The following is a 19,344-nucleotide window of genomic DNA, read 5'->3' on the forward strand; positions in this document are numbered from 1 at the left end:
ATTAGGCAAATAAACTGTTAGTTCTCCAACTTAACCTAACCTACCTTATCTAATTGCCTCCCCCATACAAGAAGATAGTTCATTTCTATTGTACTTAATCTAATATAGTCATGTTCACCAGCTAGGTTTTTACTGACTGGTTCCCACACAATGACAATCAATATCCTAATTAGTAGTGTGCATGGTATTGGGGACTGGCCTAGATTATCTCTAAGATCCTTTCCTTCTAAAATTTTGCCTTCCTGTAGCTTCTACTGAACAGGGTGTATTTCTTTTTGGAATCCTGGGTTGCATTCATCCTTCAACTGCCAACTAGTCTAGTGTTTGCCATCTTTTTTTATTCTATCTGTGACATGTCCAAGAACTTGCCTACATACCGAGGGATGAAGAGGGACCTTCCTGCCATCTTCTAACCCATACCCATCACCCTCTATTTTGTACTCCTATTACCACATTATTTATATAATAATAAATTAATAAACAATTATATGATATATAAATAATATATTGTATAATAATACATCAATATGCAAACATTATATTATGATATATTATATAACTTATATTGTCATATATTATATTATATATAAAATATAATTATATATTTATATAATAATGAATAAAAAATAAATAGTAACCACACCTGCCAAGTAATTCTCCCTTTACTCTCCACCTTACTTTTAAACGGAAGAATGTCAAGATAAGGAAGCTCATGGACTTCTTTGTAGTACACCAAAGTGTGATGAGGCACTATCTTGGTTGAGGAAGAACTGAAGGATTGTTGGGAGTTCTGCTTTCTGTGTCTTTCTCCAAAAATGTACTGATCCTTCCCTCCCATCAAGTTAAAGTAGTTTGGCTCTGCAAAAAGTCACTTAGTTGGATGTTAATTACTCTGTCAGTGAATTCATCAAAACTATTAAGTCAAGCTTTTATTCTGCATTCTGTGCATATTGGATGAGGAGGGAGGGGGATGTTACAAAAGACATAGATGGTACTGTTCTTGCCTAAATCCAATTGGGGAAATTGGACACACACACACACACACACACACACACACACACACAGAGGCATGCATGCACGTTCACAAATACTTCCCTTGGAATAACTCATGATGATAAATTCTATTATAATCTGCCAAAAATGGCAGATTAGTTCAATTTAAATTTAAAAAAAAAGATTTCTAATCCCTAGTTATAGGTCAGCTTGTTTCAAACAGTATTTGCCACAATCAAATTCTAATACAATAAAGGAACAGCAGATGATCTCATGGAATTTGTTGTAATGGGATTTGATCTGTGTACTTCAATAGATGGAAAGCCTGGCACTAAGCCCAGGGTAATTATTCACTATGAACCATTTGAAGACAGGAGTGTTTTGCAGAATTCAGAAAGCAAGTAGCAGCCCAATGAATTTATAAGGAGGTAGTAAATAATGAATGAAATTTTGATCACCCTTTGCTGTCCTATTCCTTTTTTCTTCTCCTCTCCTGCAACTCACTTCTCTTTTGATTCTTGTCTGTCTGGTTCCTCTTAACTTCTTCAGGGGAGAATCTGGGATTCTGGGAAGCTTGTGAAGATTTGAAGTATGGAGATCAGTCCAAGGTCAAAGAGAAGGCCCAGGAAATTTACAAGTGAGCATTGGAAAGATTGATGTTTTGTGAAAATCTTTCCCTCAGCCTCTTCTTCTACCACCCTGTGCATTACCATCCTTTTGTGAATAGCCGAGCAAATCTGAGTTGTGTGAAGTTGTATTGCCTACAAATTAGTTATGGTCACATGCATTAGCAAGAAACCATGGAGACCATGCTTTTGCTGACTCGGGAAAATTTGTAATGTCTTTGGACTCCTTGTCTATCTAAAGCAGGAGTACACAATGGAAGACCAGAAATCAAAAGCTCATCTCCCCAGTTGTGTTTGTGTTTGTGTCAGTAAAGAAGAGTGTGTGTGTGTGTGTGTGGTTTGTATGCATGAGTGCTGGGCTTTGCATGTTTCTCTTGTCAATTAAGGTGAGATTTGACCCTGGTAATTCAAATGTTTCAACCCTTCTTGGGATATTTGTTTTCTGGGGTTTCTCTGAAGATAGTCTAAGAGGTCTCTGTAACTTCTTTCTCAATAAGAAAATATTTAAGACCAGTAAAGATGACAGATTAGATATTTTCTCTACACCACTTCAGCTCTATGACCCTCCAGAAAAAAGAACTTATTTTTTAACCTTCCTAGCATTCTCTTGACCACATATTTTATTTTTATTTTTTAAAAAAGTATTTATTTTTAGTTTTCAAAATTCACTTTTATGAGATTTTGAGTCCTAAAATTTCCCCCCTTTCTTCCCCTCTCCCTGCCCCAAGATGACATGCAATCTGATATAGGCTATACATGTACAATCATATCAAACATATTTCCACATTAGTCATATTGTGAAAGAAGAATCAGAACAAAAGGGAAAAACCATGAAAAAGAAAAAAAAGGGAGAAAATAGTATGCTTTCATCTGCATTCAGATTCCATAGTTTTTTTTTTCTAGATGTAGATAGCATTTTCTATCAAGAGTCTTTTGGAATTGTCTTAGATCATTGCATTGCTCAGAAGAACTAAGTCTAAAAAAGTCAGTCATTGTACAGTGCTGCTATTGCTGTGTACAATGTTCTCTTGGTTCTGCTCACTTCATTCAGCATCAGTTCATGGAAGTCTTTCCAGGTTTTTCTGAAATCTGCCTGCTCACCATTTCTTATGGAACAATAGTATTCCATTACATTCATATATCACAACTTGTTCAGCCATTCCCCAGTTGATGGATATCCCCTCAATTTCTAATTTTGCCCACCACAAAAAGAGCTGCTATAAGTATTTTTGTATATGTAGGTCCTTTTCCCTTTTTTATGATCTCTTTGAAATACAGACCTAGTTGTGGTATTGCTGGATCAAAGGGTATGCACAATTTGGTTGACCTTTGGGCATAGTTCCACATTGCTTCCACCAACAATGCATTAGTGTTCTAATTTCCCCACATTTTCTCCAACATTTATCATTTTCCTGTTTTGTCATGTTAGCCAATCTGGTAGGTGTGATGTGGTACCTCAGAGTTGTTTTAATTCACATTTCCCTAATCAATAGTGATTTAGAGCATTTTTCCAGATGATTATAGATAGCTTTTATTTCTTCATCTAAAAACTGCCTGTTCAAATCCTTTGACCATTTATTAATTGGGGAATGACTTGTATTCTTATAAATTTGACTCAATTCTCTACATATTTTAGAAATGAGGCCTTTATCAGAGACACTGGCTGTAAAAATTGTTTCCCAGATTTCTGCCAGAAAAAGGAACTTTGTACCATATTAGATTAATTGCAACTACATCAACAGGAGAAAGAAGACACCCCACGTGGCAACATCATTATGGATCAACACCAAAGGACTCTAATACTTAAAATACTCAGTACCCTTCCCCAATCAACTTCCAAGTGGCAGAAGCATAAATTAACTAAGAGGATTTTGCAAAGCCCACCTACCAGTAAAGATATTTTACTCTTGTTCCATAGTGCCCCCACTCACTGCAGTCTGTCCTCATGATGAAAAGGGGATGGAAGCTGGCCTGGGGACAGTCCTGTCATTTAAGAAGCTATTGAGAGTAGGGACCCAGAACAAGAGAAACTCATGTCCCCCAATTCAAGAAGGCTAAGACGCCTTAAAGCTTAGCTTAACAAATAGAATACAAAGGAAAGTTAACAAATGTTTTATGAAATAAAAACTCTTGAGTTCTTCAAGGAGAGAACAGAACAACAAGAAGAAACTCTACAGTAAAAAACAAAATGAAACCCATAGAAGAAATTAGGAAGGAACACAGGTCAGAACCTAGATCTCTACATGCAGAATTTAGAAGAATAGAAAAAATATTTAATTTATGATGAAAGATCTCTTAAAATAAGTGGAAAGATAGATGAACAGATTTAGAACATGAAAATACTGAAATGGAGTAAAACGTGGTAGAAGAAAAACAAAAGGCAATGATGTTGAGAATTTATGATTTCCATATAAGACAAAGAGACTGACCTTGAAAACAAGTTATGCAGAGATAACTTAAGGTTCATAGGTTTCTAAGAAGAACATGACAAAAAAAATAAAATCTGAATGCCACAATGCCGGAAATAATACCAGAAAACTGCTCAGAACTTCTAAATATAGACCACTATGCATCAATTGAAGGAATCCATGGATTATACACACACACATACACACACATACACACATGCATGCACATGTGCACACACACAACAACAACCTGTGCTTCAAAGCTAAATTGGCTAAATTGAACAGCTTAAATGAAAGCAATAAACTTTTCCAGCATCTGGGAGAAAGACCTTAAAATATGAAGGAAAGGAAATTAGATTATTCTGTAGCCACGAGAAATTGGAGAAGCGAATGAAAAAGCAACTCAAAATGATACTCCCTGAGTGTAATCATCAATGAAAAAAAGATAGTTATTCAACAAAAGACAGGCAGTCCTTAAAAAAAATCAGATAGGAGGAGAATATTCTACTTGCAAACATCATCCCAAACAACATAAAATAATAAAAATAAGTAAGTACAACCATAAAGTATAATTATTACTTATCCACTAATTAGTAGTGAAATCAATTATCCTATATTTAGAGGTTTTTTTTTTAAAGTGAGAGAAAAATATTGACCTAATAGCTTAAAAAAAGACCCAAAACTCCAAGAGGCATCAGAAACAAAGGAATAAAAATATAAGACGATAAAGAAATAGAAGTGAAAATGCAAGACTGAACTGAACTGCCATTGACTAACTTCCTGAAATCATACAAGTGAATCACTGTCAATGCTTTTTGTGGGATGGAAGCTTAGAATGGGAAACCCAACAGAATGGGAGAGAGAAGGCAGAAGACAGAAGGGATGGGTGTCATACTCATACCAAATCCATGAGTGAACAGTGGAGGGATAGTGAACCCTAGAGTATCTTGGCAAGTGGGGATTGCTACAGGAGAATGGGTGGGGCAGCAGAATAGGAGGATTGAATCTGGGAAACTGGGAGATATTTCACTTCAGTTGGAGGGAGAAGGGTCCTGCTGAACAGCACTCCCTTAGAATAGGATCTGTGTGCCTGTGATGAGAGATAGGACCCTCAAGATGAACTTAGTCTAAAGCAGGAATGGGGAACTTGTGGCCTTGAGGCCACAGGTGACCCTGTAGGTCCTCAAGTGTGGCCCTTTGAATCCAAATTTCACAGAACAGATCAATTCTATAAAATTAAAGTGTCCAAGCCTCCAAAGAGGAATTGTGAGAAATTTATCTCCCCCCAATTTTTGACAGAGATGGGGGACTACAGGTATGGAATACTGTATATAATCAGGCTTTTTTTTTAATGTATTCATTAGTTTTGTTGGACTATTTCCCCCTCTTTCCCACCCCTCTTTTCTATTCTTTATTATAAGGGGTGACTCTATGGAAGACATTGGGGGAGGGACATATTGGAGGGTGATATAAAAGCAAAAGGGATCAATAGAATTATATTTAAAATATGTTTATATATTCATATTAGTCATGTTGTGAAAGAAAACAGACTAAAAAAATAAGAAAAATAAAGTTTTTTTAAAAGTATGCTTTGATCTGCATTCAGACTCCATCAGTTTAAAAGAATATATTTAGAAGCTGAAAACCACAGCTCTTCTGGTCATTAATCTGGCAGTTTATTTTTGTCCTAGGTTAGGGCCAACAGCAGGTCTATTGAGAAATAAAAATGGGGGATGAGTGGAATGAGGGTGCCATGGTTATGAATAAATTTATTGCCCAAGCAAACTCTGAGGTGTTTGGGGATTCATGAAAAGAAGAATGTTTCTGGGATAGTCATTAGGACAGGGGTGGGGAAGTTATTTGGGGAAAAGGAAACAAACTCTTGTGAAATGTGTTTTGAATTTCATTGGTGGGAATCCTTCTGTCTGAATTTCTAGCCAGCCAACTAGCAAGCATTTTTTAGGCTTAGTATCAGAAAGAGTGCTAGATATTGAAGATACAAAGATAAAAGCAATAGTCCCTGCCCTAAAGGTGCTTATAGTCTAATGGAGGGACAACTTGAATAGAAGCCACTGCTAGCTCTAAATCTATGGTTCTGTTATGAGCTTAAGTAATCCATATATATCACACACAATATGTATATAAGTATGTGTGTGTGTGAGAGTGTGTGTGTGTGTGTGTGTGTGTATGTGTGTGTGTGTGTGTATAGGGCAGGGAGGCCCTTGCAGTTTGGAGGAACATGAAAGTCCTTCTGGATAATGTGGTTCTTGAGCTGAGTTTTGAAGGAAACCAGGTAATGGGAAGAGAATGGTCCCTCTGGTTTATATACTGGTGCCAGGTCTGATGAGGGACCTGTGTTTCATGAGATTTTAGGCTGAGCTTTTAGGCTTTGGCGATTGTTAAGACTAGTTCAGCTCAGATGTGTTTAGTGTTTAGGACCCTGACTAAACAAATATGAGCTTTTAGGCTTTGGTGATTGTAAGACTAGTTCAGCTCAGATTTGTTTAGGACCCTGACTAAACATAAATCTAGAGTATGGCAAAGAGAGTGGTGACCAAGCTGGATACCTATTATGGTTTCCTTGGCCTAGTTTCTGTTTGGTGCTACAGGTTTGGTAGATGAAGGTTCCATCTTGGCCCAAACCACTCTAGCTCAGAAGGTTTAATAACTCTTGTTAATAACTTCCTATTGACCCCCCCTAGGCTTTTTCTGGCTCCAGGAGCAAGGCGGTGGATTAATATAGATGGCAAAACCATGGACATCACAGTCAAAGGGCTGAAACACCCCCATCGCTATGTTCTTGATGCTGCTCAAACTCACATCTACATGCTCATGAAAAAGGTTAGTTCTTTGTTCCTTCCTTCTCTTTCTTTCTTTCTTACTTTCTTCCTCCCTTCCTCTCTTTTTTCTTCCTCCCTTCCTTTCTTTCTCTTTCTTCTTCCTTCCTTTCTTTCTTTTCTTTCTTCCTTTTTTCCTCCCTCCCTTCCTCTTTCTTTTCCTTCCTTCCTTCCTTCCAAATTAACTTAGACTTAGAGGGAATGGAACAAGAGCACATAAACACTCATCGTTATAATCTATGTTAATTGTCCTGATGGCTATTCCCTGGATTCAACATTCTATCTCCTGACTCCATGCCTTTGTATAGGCTGTTTTCCTTATCTTGAACATATTTCCTCTTCATCTCCACATCTTAGACATCTTAGTTTCCTTCAAGGCTGAGTTAGGTGCCACCCCTCAAAACAAAAGAAGTTAAGCCTTTCCTGATCTCTACAATTGTCAGTATTCTCTCCCTCATCAAATTGTCTTGTAGTTATAGTATTTATCTTGTGAGGACCATGTCGTGTAGTGTAAAGAGTGCTGGACTTGGAATCAGAGGATCCGGGTTCATGTCCTGTTTCTGCCACACAGGTGTGTGATGTTAGGCAAATCTCATACCTTACCTAGACTTCAGTTTTCTCATCTTTAAAATGAAGGGGTCACTTGATAACCTGGAAGTTGCCTTCGATTTTATGATCCTATATTATATCCCCCAGTGGAATGTAAGCTCCTTGAGGGTAGGAAATATTTGTGCTTTTAAAAAAATCTTTGTATTTTCAGAGTCTAGCATATGTCTTACATGTAGTTGGTGCTTGATAAATGCTTATTATATTACATTTTTTAAAAATGTGTCTACAAAGGACCCCATTCCTTTCTAAAAAAAAGCTGGGGAATTCATGAATTTGAAAAAGAAAAGGAAATTTTGCTTGACTAGCAGTCTGATTTTGTTTGAGGCAGATGCTATACAAATAATTCCTCAACCCCGAACCAGGACCTCCTGTATTGAAACTGTTTAGGGCCAAAAGTGACACCCTTTTGAAAACTACTCTTTCAGCCTGATAAGGTACAATTCAATTCAATGAGCATGTAAGTGCCTTCTATATTTGCCAGGCCCCTGCTAGGCACAAAGACATCCCCCTCCAAAAAAAGCTTCCTATATCACATTCTAGTATATCTGTGCCTCCTTCCTGTTTTCCTTGGAGAGGTGGAGTACTATGGATATAGAATACTACATATGCAGTCAGTCGTCATCTCTATGTCAGTCAGTTGGCCTAACCATTTTATTTGTTAAAAGGGAAGATGGCTTGGGAAACATGGCAGTAGTTTTAGTAGTGGTCTAACCAGAAATGACTGTAATGTAAAATTAAAAGGCATGAATAAAATGTCAACCCAAAAAAAGTAGGTGTACCCTATTTCAAGAAAATTCTGTATATTTAAAGAGGAACTTGTAAACATAAATCTGAACAAGTTAAATAAAATTTCACTAATTTGGGCCACCTACACTCAATTTGATACTTTTATGGTTACTTGATCCTGATTAATTGTTTATTTTCTAAAGCAGTTTAAATTGTTTTTCTTCTACCACCTTTCTAAATTGTTTTTCTTCTACCACCTTTGGAAAATTAGTATTTTTTAAGAATGACTTTGAGTGAATAAGTTATTTTGACTATTATAAATACCCAAATTAACTATAAAGGACATATGAAGAAAGATGCTATCTGTATCCAGAGAAAGAACTGCTAAATAGACATATGTATAGAATAATTTCACATATAGAAGGGATTTAACTCAGCTTCCTCAATTACAAAATGAGGTGCTAGATAACCTTGAAGGTCTCTTTAATTTCTTAATCTATAATCGATGATTTTAGAAATTATTTAGTCCAGGGGTTCCTAACCTGGGGTTCATGAACTCCCAAGGGATCTGTGGATAGATTTCAGGATATGAAGAAAAATTATATTTTATTTGCATTAACCTTTAACTGTAATTTAACATTTCCTTCAATTATGAATACTGGCAACAGACATTCTAAGAAGGGATTCATAGAACTAGTACTTGATCCCATGTTTTTTTATTCTAATTCCAGTACTCTTTCAACTACACCAGATTTTTTCTTTTCTTGTGAATAAAGCAGGAAATTTCTTTTTCTATGAATCTTCACAGTCATAAGCAAGAGGAACTTGATATAAAATCGGTTACTTCTTCAAATCAAGGACTCAAGAAATCAATTCCTTCTACATGCGTTTAATTTCCCATCTCTGCAATGACTTCTTTTAAATTAAAGACTTAAATTAAAAAAAAATTCATCAGTATATTACATAGTTTAGGTTCCTGTAACTGACAAAATTGCTAACTTATCTCATTTTGCTTATTTGCACTATTTATATTTTTGTCTGATGACATATATTTTGCTTGAAGATAATGTAAAACCCATGACTCAGGGACCTATCCCTTAAGGAGGTCTGGCTTTGGGCTCATGTGAACTGGATTCAGTCTGGGGGTGATCCCTTACTAAAAGAAGGCATCAGGCTTTTTCTCAGACTTTGTTGTTCATTACACCCACACCCTGGATCCCCAGTGCAAATTACTTAAATAGAATATAAGCATGGCTCATGCCTAGGATCTCCCCTGAAAGGATTAACTCAGTCTCTTCTGGAAAAATAATTAACATACAAAGCTAATCAGATATAGCACAGTGATTTATTTCCTCTACCACAAAAAATGCCCAAAATACAAAAAAATTTGTTAGGTTGACACTTAAAACATGATATAATAACACATTACATTTTATACTCTCCAAAGGAGATTGATAATTATAACGTGAAACACTTTAAGAAACTACTAGACAGGCATTTCACTTTGACCTGGCTGGCATCTTCAGTGTCCATCCAACCCTCTGAAGGTCTATATCTTTTGGTCAACTGTAAGGTTTATTCTCTTATTGGTTATCTTCTCTGGAAAGTACTATACTAGCAGCAAACACCTCTTGCTGTGTAATCAGCACCTGGACCCAGGAGCTTCTGACTTCTTGAACTCATGAGATTGTCATCAAGGTTAGAAATATCTATCGCAGTAGAGGAAATTAGAGACTTTGTTCGAAGTCCAGTCTCAGGCTTGTCTAGACCAGATCAGCACCTGTGCTCACCATCATTTGCAAGCATTTGCCATTGCTGCAAGGGTGGGGAAAAGAAAAAAAAATCGCTCTTTCCCGGACTGGATGTCTGAGGGAGAGCTTGAAGAGTTCTGACATGCTTGACAGAGAGTTAGGGAAAGAGAAAAAGAAAGAGAGAAACAGACAGAGAGAGACAGAGAATAGAGAGAGAGGGAGACAGAGACAGAGAGGGACAGAGAAAAGAGAGAGAGAAAGAGAGAAGAAGAAGAAGAAGAAGAAGAAGAAGAAGAAGAAGAAGAAGAAGAAGAAGAAGAAGAAGAAAGAGACAGAAAGAGAAAGGGGGCAGAGTCACTTCTCTCAAAGTCTACTGAGTTTGCAATTCTTCCCATTTCAGTGTAAATGCCTTCCCCATTCCCCATCCCCCTATCTGGGGACCATGGGACTAATAAAGGATTGCTGAATAATTTCCAAGTACCAAGAAATTCTGTGCTGAGAAATGGCCCAGGTACAGGCTTAGTTCCATGCATGCTTCATGGAATGTCCCCCAAAGGTCCATCTCTGCACATGCTCTGATAATAATATGCTCCAATCCAACCCCTTGCTATAGTAACACAATTTAATTCCTTTAAAACATTCAATCAAATTTTCACTGAATGAGACTGGTTTTTCTCCTATCCCATTAAAAAAATTAGGGAAATTTAAATAGGTTCACCTTACAGAGGATTTACTGCGGGATTTCTTTAAATAGTAACCGTCCCTAGTGTATTAAAAATATTTGGTTTATGAAAAATTCCATCTGCACACAAGTTTTCAGCTAAAGTGAGTAATAATTTAATGTTAGTGACCAGAATCAGTTCGGCTTACAATTAAGGATTCACAAAGTATAACCAAAAAATATCTTTATAATGTGTAGATGCTTTCAACTCTTTTCCTAAGGCAAATCCCACGTCAGCGTGGTCAGAGGATGAACAACTAAGGCTTTGCCTCCAGGGCATTGAAATTTAGAGCCTTGACAGCACTTATACTCTTTCAGCAGCATAGAATGGACTGAGTTTAGCATCTAATTAGCAAGAATAATCAACATTTACCAGATGGCCCACTTTCCCCTGGTACCTGCTATCCCTTCCTTACCTTCACCCCCTTCTCCAGTGACTGTGCCCCAGTTGAGCTCCTTCTCAGTAGACAGCTAGGTGGCCAAAAAGTGGTGGACTTGGAGTCAGGAATACTTGAGTTTGAATCCTGCCTCAGACACTTCCTAGTTGTATGACCCTGGACAAGTCACTTAACTTGCTGTCTGCCTCATTTTCCTTAGGGGACGTTTCATCTAATTCAACCCCCTCATTTTACATATAAGGAAACTGAGGGTCAGAGTGGTTAAGTGATTTACCCAGGGTTACATAGATAGTAAGCGTTAGAGGTGGGATTTGAACCAGTCTCTGATATTTACTTCCCATGTGACTTTTCAAATACCTTTTATGTTTATCATGCAGTAATTAGCACAACTCTATTTCAGTTCCATAAATCATGTGAACGGTCTTTGGAATTTGTTGTATGAGATTTGATCCTTATTGTGAAGGCAGTACTATATAGTATAGTATAGGATCTATACTGTAGGGGTGGGGAAGTCACAGGACTTGGGTTTGAATCCTAACTTTGCTACTTATTATTTATGTTACTTTGGTCAAATCACCCCTAGCCTTCCTATCCTGAGAGAGAGAGAGAGAGAGAGAGAGAGAGAGAGAGAGAGAGTTAGATTAGGTTGCCTCTCATGTACCTTCTCACTCTTAATTCATAGGATCCTATAAAATCTTTATGATTTGTTATTATTATTTGTTTTATTATAAAGTCTCAAACCCTGACCATTAAGCTTCAGTGGTCTGAGCCTTCCCTGAAGCTCTAAGAAACATTCAGAGAAATGGAACTTGGTAATTGTTCCTTTATCACTCATTTCTTGTTTTTCTCCCATAACCTGAACCTGAAAGGTGAGGGCCTTTTGTTAAAAGACTTAGAAGACTGTGTTTAGGGCTTATTTCTAGCAATTTCCTTCCTAGGGGATGCATTATGTAGAGAAGGCTATCTGTAGGGGTCCCTCTTGTGACAAAATCTCTTTGAGGAGGACTACCTCCTGGTTTGTAGTTTGTAGATTTATATATCATATGTGGAAGAGAACAATTCTTTAGCTTTGTTATTTTCTGTCTTAAAATAGCTTGAAAATCACAATCACTTTCCTTTTGATTTGGCTCATTCTTTCACATAATTATTCTTTTCCTTTTACTCCTACCAGGATTCTTATGCTCGATACTTAAAGTCTCCAATCTACAAGGAAATGCTGGCTAAAGCCATTGAACCTCAGGAGACATCCAGGAGAAGGCAAGTGGAATTGCCCTAACTGGTGGTGTACAAAGGCACAAAGGAGGAAAAGGGAGTATCTCTTTCCATTGAATGACAGGGCATTGAGATATTTGCATATCTCCAGGGGATCTACACTTTGTAACTCATGCTACCATTAATATTTTCCTGAACAACCACTTCCAGTAAGTTTCTCTCTCTGAAACTATTTTAGAAGAATTTGGTTATATTTTGACCTCAAAATTTTCATAGCATGAAAAATAGCAACTCATTGGATTTAAATCAATATTCTTTCTTTCTCCTAAGAATTGGCAAATTGCTTAGGAATTAATATGCCTTTATTTTTCCATATTCTTCTTTAGTTTTCTTCTTTGGTTAATTCTTTAGTTCTTCTTTAGAATAACATATGGGAGATAGTTTGAACTCTTTGATAACATATGGGAAATATTTTGAACTCTTTGGAATTGGGACTATAGAAACCAAAAGCTTTATTAATATTGTAAGTAGTAGCTGAATTACTTAGAATAAAGTAGATGTAGGGTTTTGGAATAGCCACCAACTCTCCTACCCCTGCCAACACAATTCTTTTGAACGCTGGCAAATACATTTGCATTTACAGGTAGTTGGTTCATCTCATGACAACCCCTCCACTAGAATGTATCTTCAGGCAATCCAAAGAGGGAGGAAAAGAGATCAGAGCCATACATCAAAGGAGTCTCAAAAACAAAAACAAAAACAAACTCGATTTCATTGTTAAGAATAATGGGCCTGTAATAAAAAGAGGAAGAAGGAAGTCTTTGTGTGACTCCTATGGCTAGGAGCATCCATAGGACAGGAAAACCTCTTCCTTGGGCAGCAAGAAAGGACTTTGATAGTTTTACACACCCTGTCAATAAAATAGGAGGAAAGGGACTTAGTACCTTCAGATCACTTATGACTTGGTGCCTGTGTGACAGAGATGTTGAGATCTTCTTTGGCAAAGAACATTGGCTCTGTGACCCTTTGTGTCTCGGATGATTTTTGTATGTAGGGCAGTATTAGATTGGTGGGAAGAATTAAGGAGTAAGTACTAAGAATCAGGAAAGTACCTCCAAATCCCTGATTGATCAGAATTTAGTAAGTGCTGGCTACTCTCTTCAATCCAATTCCACAAATGCTTATTATGTGGTTACTATGTGCCAGGCATTGTCCCAGGCAAGGGAGGTGCAAAGATGAAACAGTCTTTGCCCTCAAGAAATTTACATTCTACTGGGAATTACAGTAAGTCCACAGACAAGTATAGTACGGTTTAGAGTTTTATGGAAGTGAAAGAACAGTTCTGAGAAAGTGCTGTTAGAAAATGTGACGAAGGAGGGAAGGAAGAAGACAGAAAAGAGGGAAGGAGAAAGAGAGGGTGGGAAAGGAGGAAGTGGAAAGAGAGAGAGAGGGAGACACACCTACTTTCTTTCAGTTAGGGGAACTGTGGGGACATATTAATGTTATAACATGCATATAACATGATGGTGACAGTACTTGTCACTGCATTTAGCAGGGAGCTCCAACTCTTCCCAAATCATCTATTCATTCTTCCTCCTCCTCTTCCTCCTCCCTCTCAAGTTGTGTCCCTGCCTGTAGCACAAGAGGGCATTAGTCAGGAAAGGACATTTATTCCTAGGGTGCTTAGGTATAGTCCCTCATCAGAGCTCTACCTGCCATTCCCTGATGGGAGGGCAAGCTTGAATTTTGCCAAGTAATTAGGCTTCACAGGGTGTAGAGTTGTAATGAGAGTGGAATGACCAGTGCTTTTCCCTAGGGTGCCAAATTAGGGGGCACCATATTGCAAGGGCACTTACTACGATACTTCAGTGCACTGAGGTCAGTTTGTTCCCCATCCTGGCACCCCTAGTTCCTGAAGCAGCTTCTTAAGCAGTGACTTTAAGCCAGTATCCCAGGATTTCTGTCTTCCTACCACAGGGCGGTGTTTTCCTTACTTCCCAGCTGAGGGAACTTTTTTGTTTATGTGTGTGGATCTTATGTGTTTTGCTCACTCCAGGAGCAAAAATTTCTAGTTATGACTCTGACTTGGAACTGGAGTTCCTGGTCATGTTGGTAAGTGACTGTGGAGACAGATTCTAGATGGGAAGCCCAGGTCACAATCCAGTGGAATTTGTTTAGGCTCCCTACTACTGCTTATTAAATAAAGCAGAGTAGCATGGCTTTTTCAGCATAGGGTACTGTACAACATGAGATTCTAAGAGGGGAAGGCATAGCCCAAACCTTTCAACAAGTCTCTTCACTGACAGAACTGATATTGAGGCTGTCACATGTACACATTGTCATGTATCCATTTAGTCCTACTCCATAGCTATTCCTTCTTAACAGATCACTAGAGAAAAGGAACCCATAGCTATTCCTTTTCAAAAAGACTACTATAGAAAAGGAGGTTTGGCAAATAACTTCAGTGTAAGGAGTTCTTCCTAAAGTCTAACCCAAGGCATCCACATTTTATTTACTTCCCAATAATAGGTGACATTTATATAGAGATTTACTCCCAACAACCCTGTAAGGTAGGTAGTAAAGATATTATTATGATTTTTACAGGTGAAGAAATTGAAAGGTTAAATGACTTGTCAGAAATCAAATCACTACTGTGATGCAAACCTTAATCTCTAGCTCCTAGTCTAGCTCTCTTTCTCTACTTTAGTTTTCCAAGAAAATGGGTTGATTAACAAAAATTATTGTTTATTATATTATTATATATTATCAGACGCTGTGATAAGTTTTGTAGAAACACATTAAAAAGTGAGACAGTCCTTGCCCTCAAGGAAATTATATTCTATTGGAGGATACAAAATGTAATAGACAAGTAAATACAAGAAATATATAAAATAAGTCCATAGTGATTTAATGAGGGATGCTGATAGTGGGGAGAATCAAGAAAGGTCTCTTGAAGGAGATGACACTTAAACCAAGTTCTTTTTTTCTTCTTCAATTTTTGGTGAGACAATCGGGGCTAAGTGACTTGCCCAGGGTCACACAGCTAGTGAGTGTCATGTGTCTGAGATCAGATTTGAACTCAGCTCCTCCTGACTGCAAGGCCAGAGCTCTATCCACTTCGCCACCTAGCTGCCCCTAAACCAAGTCTTGAACAGAGCCAGAGGTTCCATGAGGCAAATGTGAGGAGGGAAGGGGAGGGGGACAGAGAAAAAGAGAGAGAGAGAGAGAGAGAGAGAGAGAGAGAGTGACAGAGACAGAGAGACAGAGAGACAGAGAAAGAGAAAGGAAGGAAGCAAGGAAGGAAGAAAAAAGAAGGAAATAAAGAGGATGTTATGTATAAAAAATAGCAGTTTGCCCAGTTTGACCAGTAGTGTGGATGATAAAAGGCAATAATATGTCATCTCCTTGGAAAGATAGACCAGAGCCAGACTAAAGGGTTTTAAACACCAGATGAAGGAGTTTGCGTGTTCTACAGGCAATGGGGAGTCCCTAAAGTTTCTTAAGCAGGGAGTGTCATGCCATAGTCAGACCTGTACCTAAGGAGTATCACTTGGGAAGCTGTGTGAAAGATAGTTTGTAGAAGGGATTGGCTGGTTAGGACCAGTTAGGAGGCAAATGGAGCGAGTTGAGAGCCTGAAGTAGAAGTAGGGTGGTTGTGTTGAGTGGTAAACAAAAGAGCTATGATTGGAATGGAAGCCACTTGAAGGATAAGCCCAACAAATCCAGATGTCTTCTTCCCTCTCCTTAGCATCTTTGCTGGTCAATCAGTGTGCTTCCTCCCATGCATCATTCTAATTAATTCTGCACCCTGCCTCTCTCATTGTCTTTTATTTTCAGTAGCAGTCTCCCATTCAGGAGGCGTCATCTCCGGTCCAGCCCAAGCCCTGTCATCCTTCGGCAGTTGGAGGAAGAGGCCAGAGCTCGAGAAGCAGCCAACATGGTGGACATCACCCAGGTCATGAGCAAACTGGACCGGAGGAGCCAACTCAAAAAGGAAATTCCTCCTAAATAAACTAATAGGTCCTGGCAGGGCAGAGGAAGAGGCGGGAGCGGGGTGGGGGGAAGGGGTCTTCAAAGGGGCGGGGAAACTAAAGAAAGTTACTGAACTGAAATCCCTGGTGCACATTATTACATTTCCCATCCTCCATGGGCTACCTTCCTTCCCAGGTCCTTCCTCTCCCATTGGCTGAGGACCACCACTAATATCACTAGGGCAACCAAAGCTAATTTCCCCATCTTTATTTCATAAAGTAGCAGAAGTAGAGTATGAAAAGCTTGGGAATGGAGGAGACATCTGACTCACAACCACCATGTAACAGCTTTTGTTAAGTTCTAGAATGTAGGAAGTAAGAGAACTAGGATACTTTGAGTGGAATTTCAATTAAAGAACCATAGAAATGGAATCATCCCTTCTTTCAAGCTTAGCTATCTTAGCAATATTAGTTAAAAGGTAAAACTGAAATGTCCCTCACTCCTCCTATCATTCCACTTGATGCTCTGCTAGAATGAGATTATTAAAGTAGTTTAGGGGCAAGGGTGGGGGTAGTTGAGGGGTTCAGCAGTTGTTTTCTTTTCTGTCCCACTCACTCAGGGCTGTCTAACCCCTTCAGATCTAGATGAACCATTCTTTGTCCACACAGTTTTTAATTCATTTCAACAAGCTTCTATTAAAGGTCTACCATGCACAAGGGAGGGAGGGAGGAAGTGGATAGGCATTTATATAGCACCTGTTATGTGCCAGGCACAATGCTAGGTAGTTTACAAATATTATCTCATTTGATCCTCACAACAACCCTGCAAGACTGGTGCTGTTATTATCTTCATTTTATAGTTGAGGAAACTGAGGGAAACAGAGGTTAAGTGACTTGCCTAGAGTCACATAGCTAGGAAGTGTCTGAGGCTGGATTTGAACTCAGGAACTAGACTCCAGGTCTAGTACTCTATCCACCATACCACCTAGCTGCCTCAGTGCAAGGCATTATTCTAAATGCTGGAGATACAAAGACAATTGCCCTCAAGGAGTTTGCATTCTACTGGACACATTCTTAGAGTCAAAATCATCTCTAAGGGGTTATTAGTAGGTTGTCTCTAACACACAACAGTTTATATGAAGTGTCCACAGTTGTCAAGATTAAATTACTCCTCTCCCGCCCCCAACTCTTTTTGTATTTAGCAGCACTTTCTAGGCCAAAGAATGAAGGCATATTTTTACCTTCTTGCCCAAGAATAAGAGTTTCAGTAATTCTTATGATGGATCTTCCTCTAGGATAATAATATCTGCTGGGGACTTAGTCTAAACAACCAGAAGAGTGAAAAATGAAATGAACATGCACAACAATTAAGGAAACATCTTTATTTTATTATTATTATTATTTTTTTTTTGTGAGGCAATTGGGGTTAAGTGACATTCCCAGAGCACACAGCTAGTGAGTATTATGTGCCTGAGGTCATATTTGAACTCAGGTCCTCCTGACTCCAGGGCCACTGGTCTGTCCACTCTGCCACCCAGCTGCCTCTAAGGAAACATCTTTAAAGGATTCTTGCTAATTGACACTGGGCAGGGCTATGTCACTATGGCTCTGCTGAAGATTTAGGGGATGGATGACATGAAAAAAGTAGGCTGATTGAATGAATGGATCCTCTAATTAGAGTTATTGATAATCCCAATAGGCCAGCATTAGCCAAACCAGGATATAGGTAATTCTATTTGATCTTTTCAAGCTCAACTATGATTTGATCCTTCTGGCTTTTTCCCTGATGTAGCTTCAGTGCTTATGCTAATTGTCAGGTGAGAAAGGAGGGAAACCCAACTTTTATGACTGGAAGGCTAATGTTAAGGGTGAACTAATCATTTCTACAAGGACACTAGAAGGCAAATTAAAGAGTTGAGGATGGGGGTCAACCTTTTTATATGTGTGTGGCCATTGGTGCTATGGGTCATTTGTGGCTTAGGAAAGGAGGACTGCAGGAGAGGTGTCCAAATAAGAGCCACAGGTAGGAGAAAGAAAAACTCACTAGTCGGGATAAGCTTCATTTGAGGCTGTAACTTCACATCTGTTTGCTTATTTATTGGGGGATTCTGAGGTAAGAGGGAATAGAGTGGGGTAGGGACTAAAGTGGGGAGTCCACTTGTATTGCAGTACTGGCAGCTGGACATAGAATTGGAATCTAAGTCCTACGTTGCTCCAAAGATGGGTTCAGCTTTCTAAAGCAAAGTTCTGCCTGGGGAAACTAAATGAAGCATTCACAAGCTACTCATATGCTTTGCCTTCCATGTGGATTTGTCTCTAATCATTATTGTTTTCTAATGTTGTCTTACCTTCTCTGTATCATGCTCACTCTTCTTTGCATCCCTTGTACAATAAAATTCAGCTCAGCCAAGACACAGAGCCCTTTTCTGGTTTATATCATTGCCTGTTTCCTATCCTTCCATCCTGCTGTTTTTACTGCCATTCATGTTTTTTATACTACTGTCTTGTTTCTTCGTGCTGCTGGAGGGAGAGGCTTGGTGTAAAATGAAGGAAATCAGTCCCATGACATAAAATTGAATTGAGCTCAAAGCTAAGCATCACCAGCTACTCTGGCAGAAGGGGCAGTAGGAAATTTACTCAGTACAGAATTTTCATAGCTAACTGAGAAGAAACAACTGAGGTCAGGTAAGTGGAAAGGGTGGGCAGCTAGGTGGTCACAGTGGATAGAGCACCTGGCTTAGAGTCAGGAAGAGGTGAGTTCAAATCTGGCCTCAGACACTAGCTGTGTGACCCTGGACAAGTCACTTAACCCTATTTGCCTCAATTCCTCATCTGTAAAATAAGCTGGAGAAGGAAATGGCAAATCACCCAAGTATCTTTGCCAAGAAAACCCCAAATGGGGTGATGAAGAGTCGGACACAACTGAAATGAATGAAAGGGACAGGTGGAAAGGAGTGATTATTTCGTTCATTAAACTTCCTATAGTCTTTCCTGAGAGGGGTGAACGAGTGTGTGTGTGTGTGTGTGTGTGTGTGTGTGTGTGTGTGAGAGAGAGAGAGAGAGAGAGAGAGAGAGAGAGAGAGAGAGAGAGA

At 38.7% G+C, this 19,344-nt stretch overlaps 1 protein-coding gene across 1 annotated transcript in view; it reads left to right on the forward strand.

Annotated features, from left to right (window-relative positions):
• Positions 1-16,312, forward strand: part of RGS9 (regulator of G protein signaling 9) — a 106,040-nt gene extending 89,728 nt beyond the window's left edge. Inside the window, exons 14-17 of the mRNA XM_027873136.1 lie at positions 1,543-1,630; positions 6,730-6,868; positions 12,241-12,326; positions 16,122-16,312. Of these exons, the coding sequence (XP_027728937.1) occupies positions 1,543-1,630; positions 6,730-6,868; positions 12,241-12,326; positions 16,122-16,293 (485 nt within the window). The 3' untranslated portion in view covers positions 16,294-16,312. The remainder of the gene's footprint in view (positions 1-1,542; positions 1,631-6,729; positions 6,869-12,240; positions 12,327-16,121) is intronic.
• Positions 16,313-19,344: the final 3,032 nt, after the last annotated feature.

The sequence above is a fragment of the Vombatus ursinus genome, unplaced genomic scaffold (assembly GCF_900497805.2).
Source record: "Vombatus ursinus unplaced genomic scaffold, bare-nosed wombat genome assembly UNPS02014801.1, whole genome shotgun sequence".
Taxonomy (NCBI): domain Eukaryota; kingdom Metazoa; phylum Chordata; class Mammalia; order Diprotodontia; family Vombatidae; genus Vombatus; species Vombatus ursinus.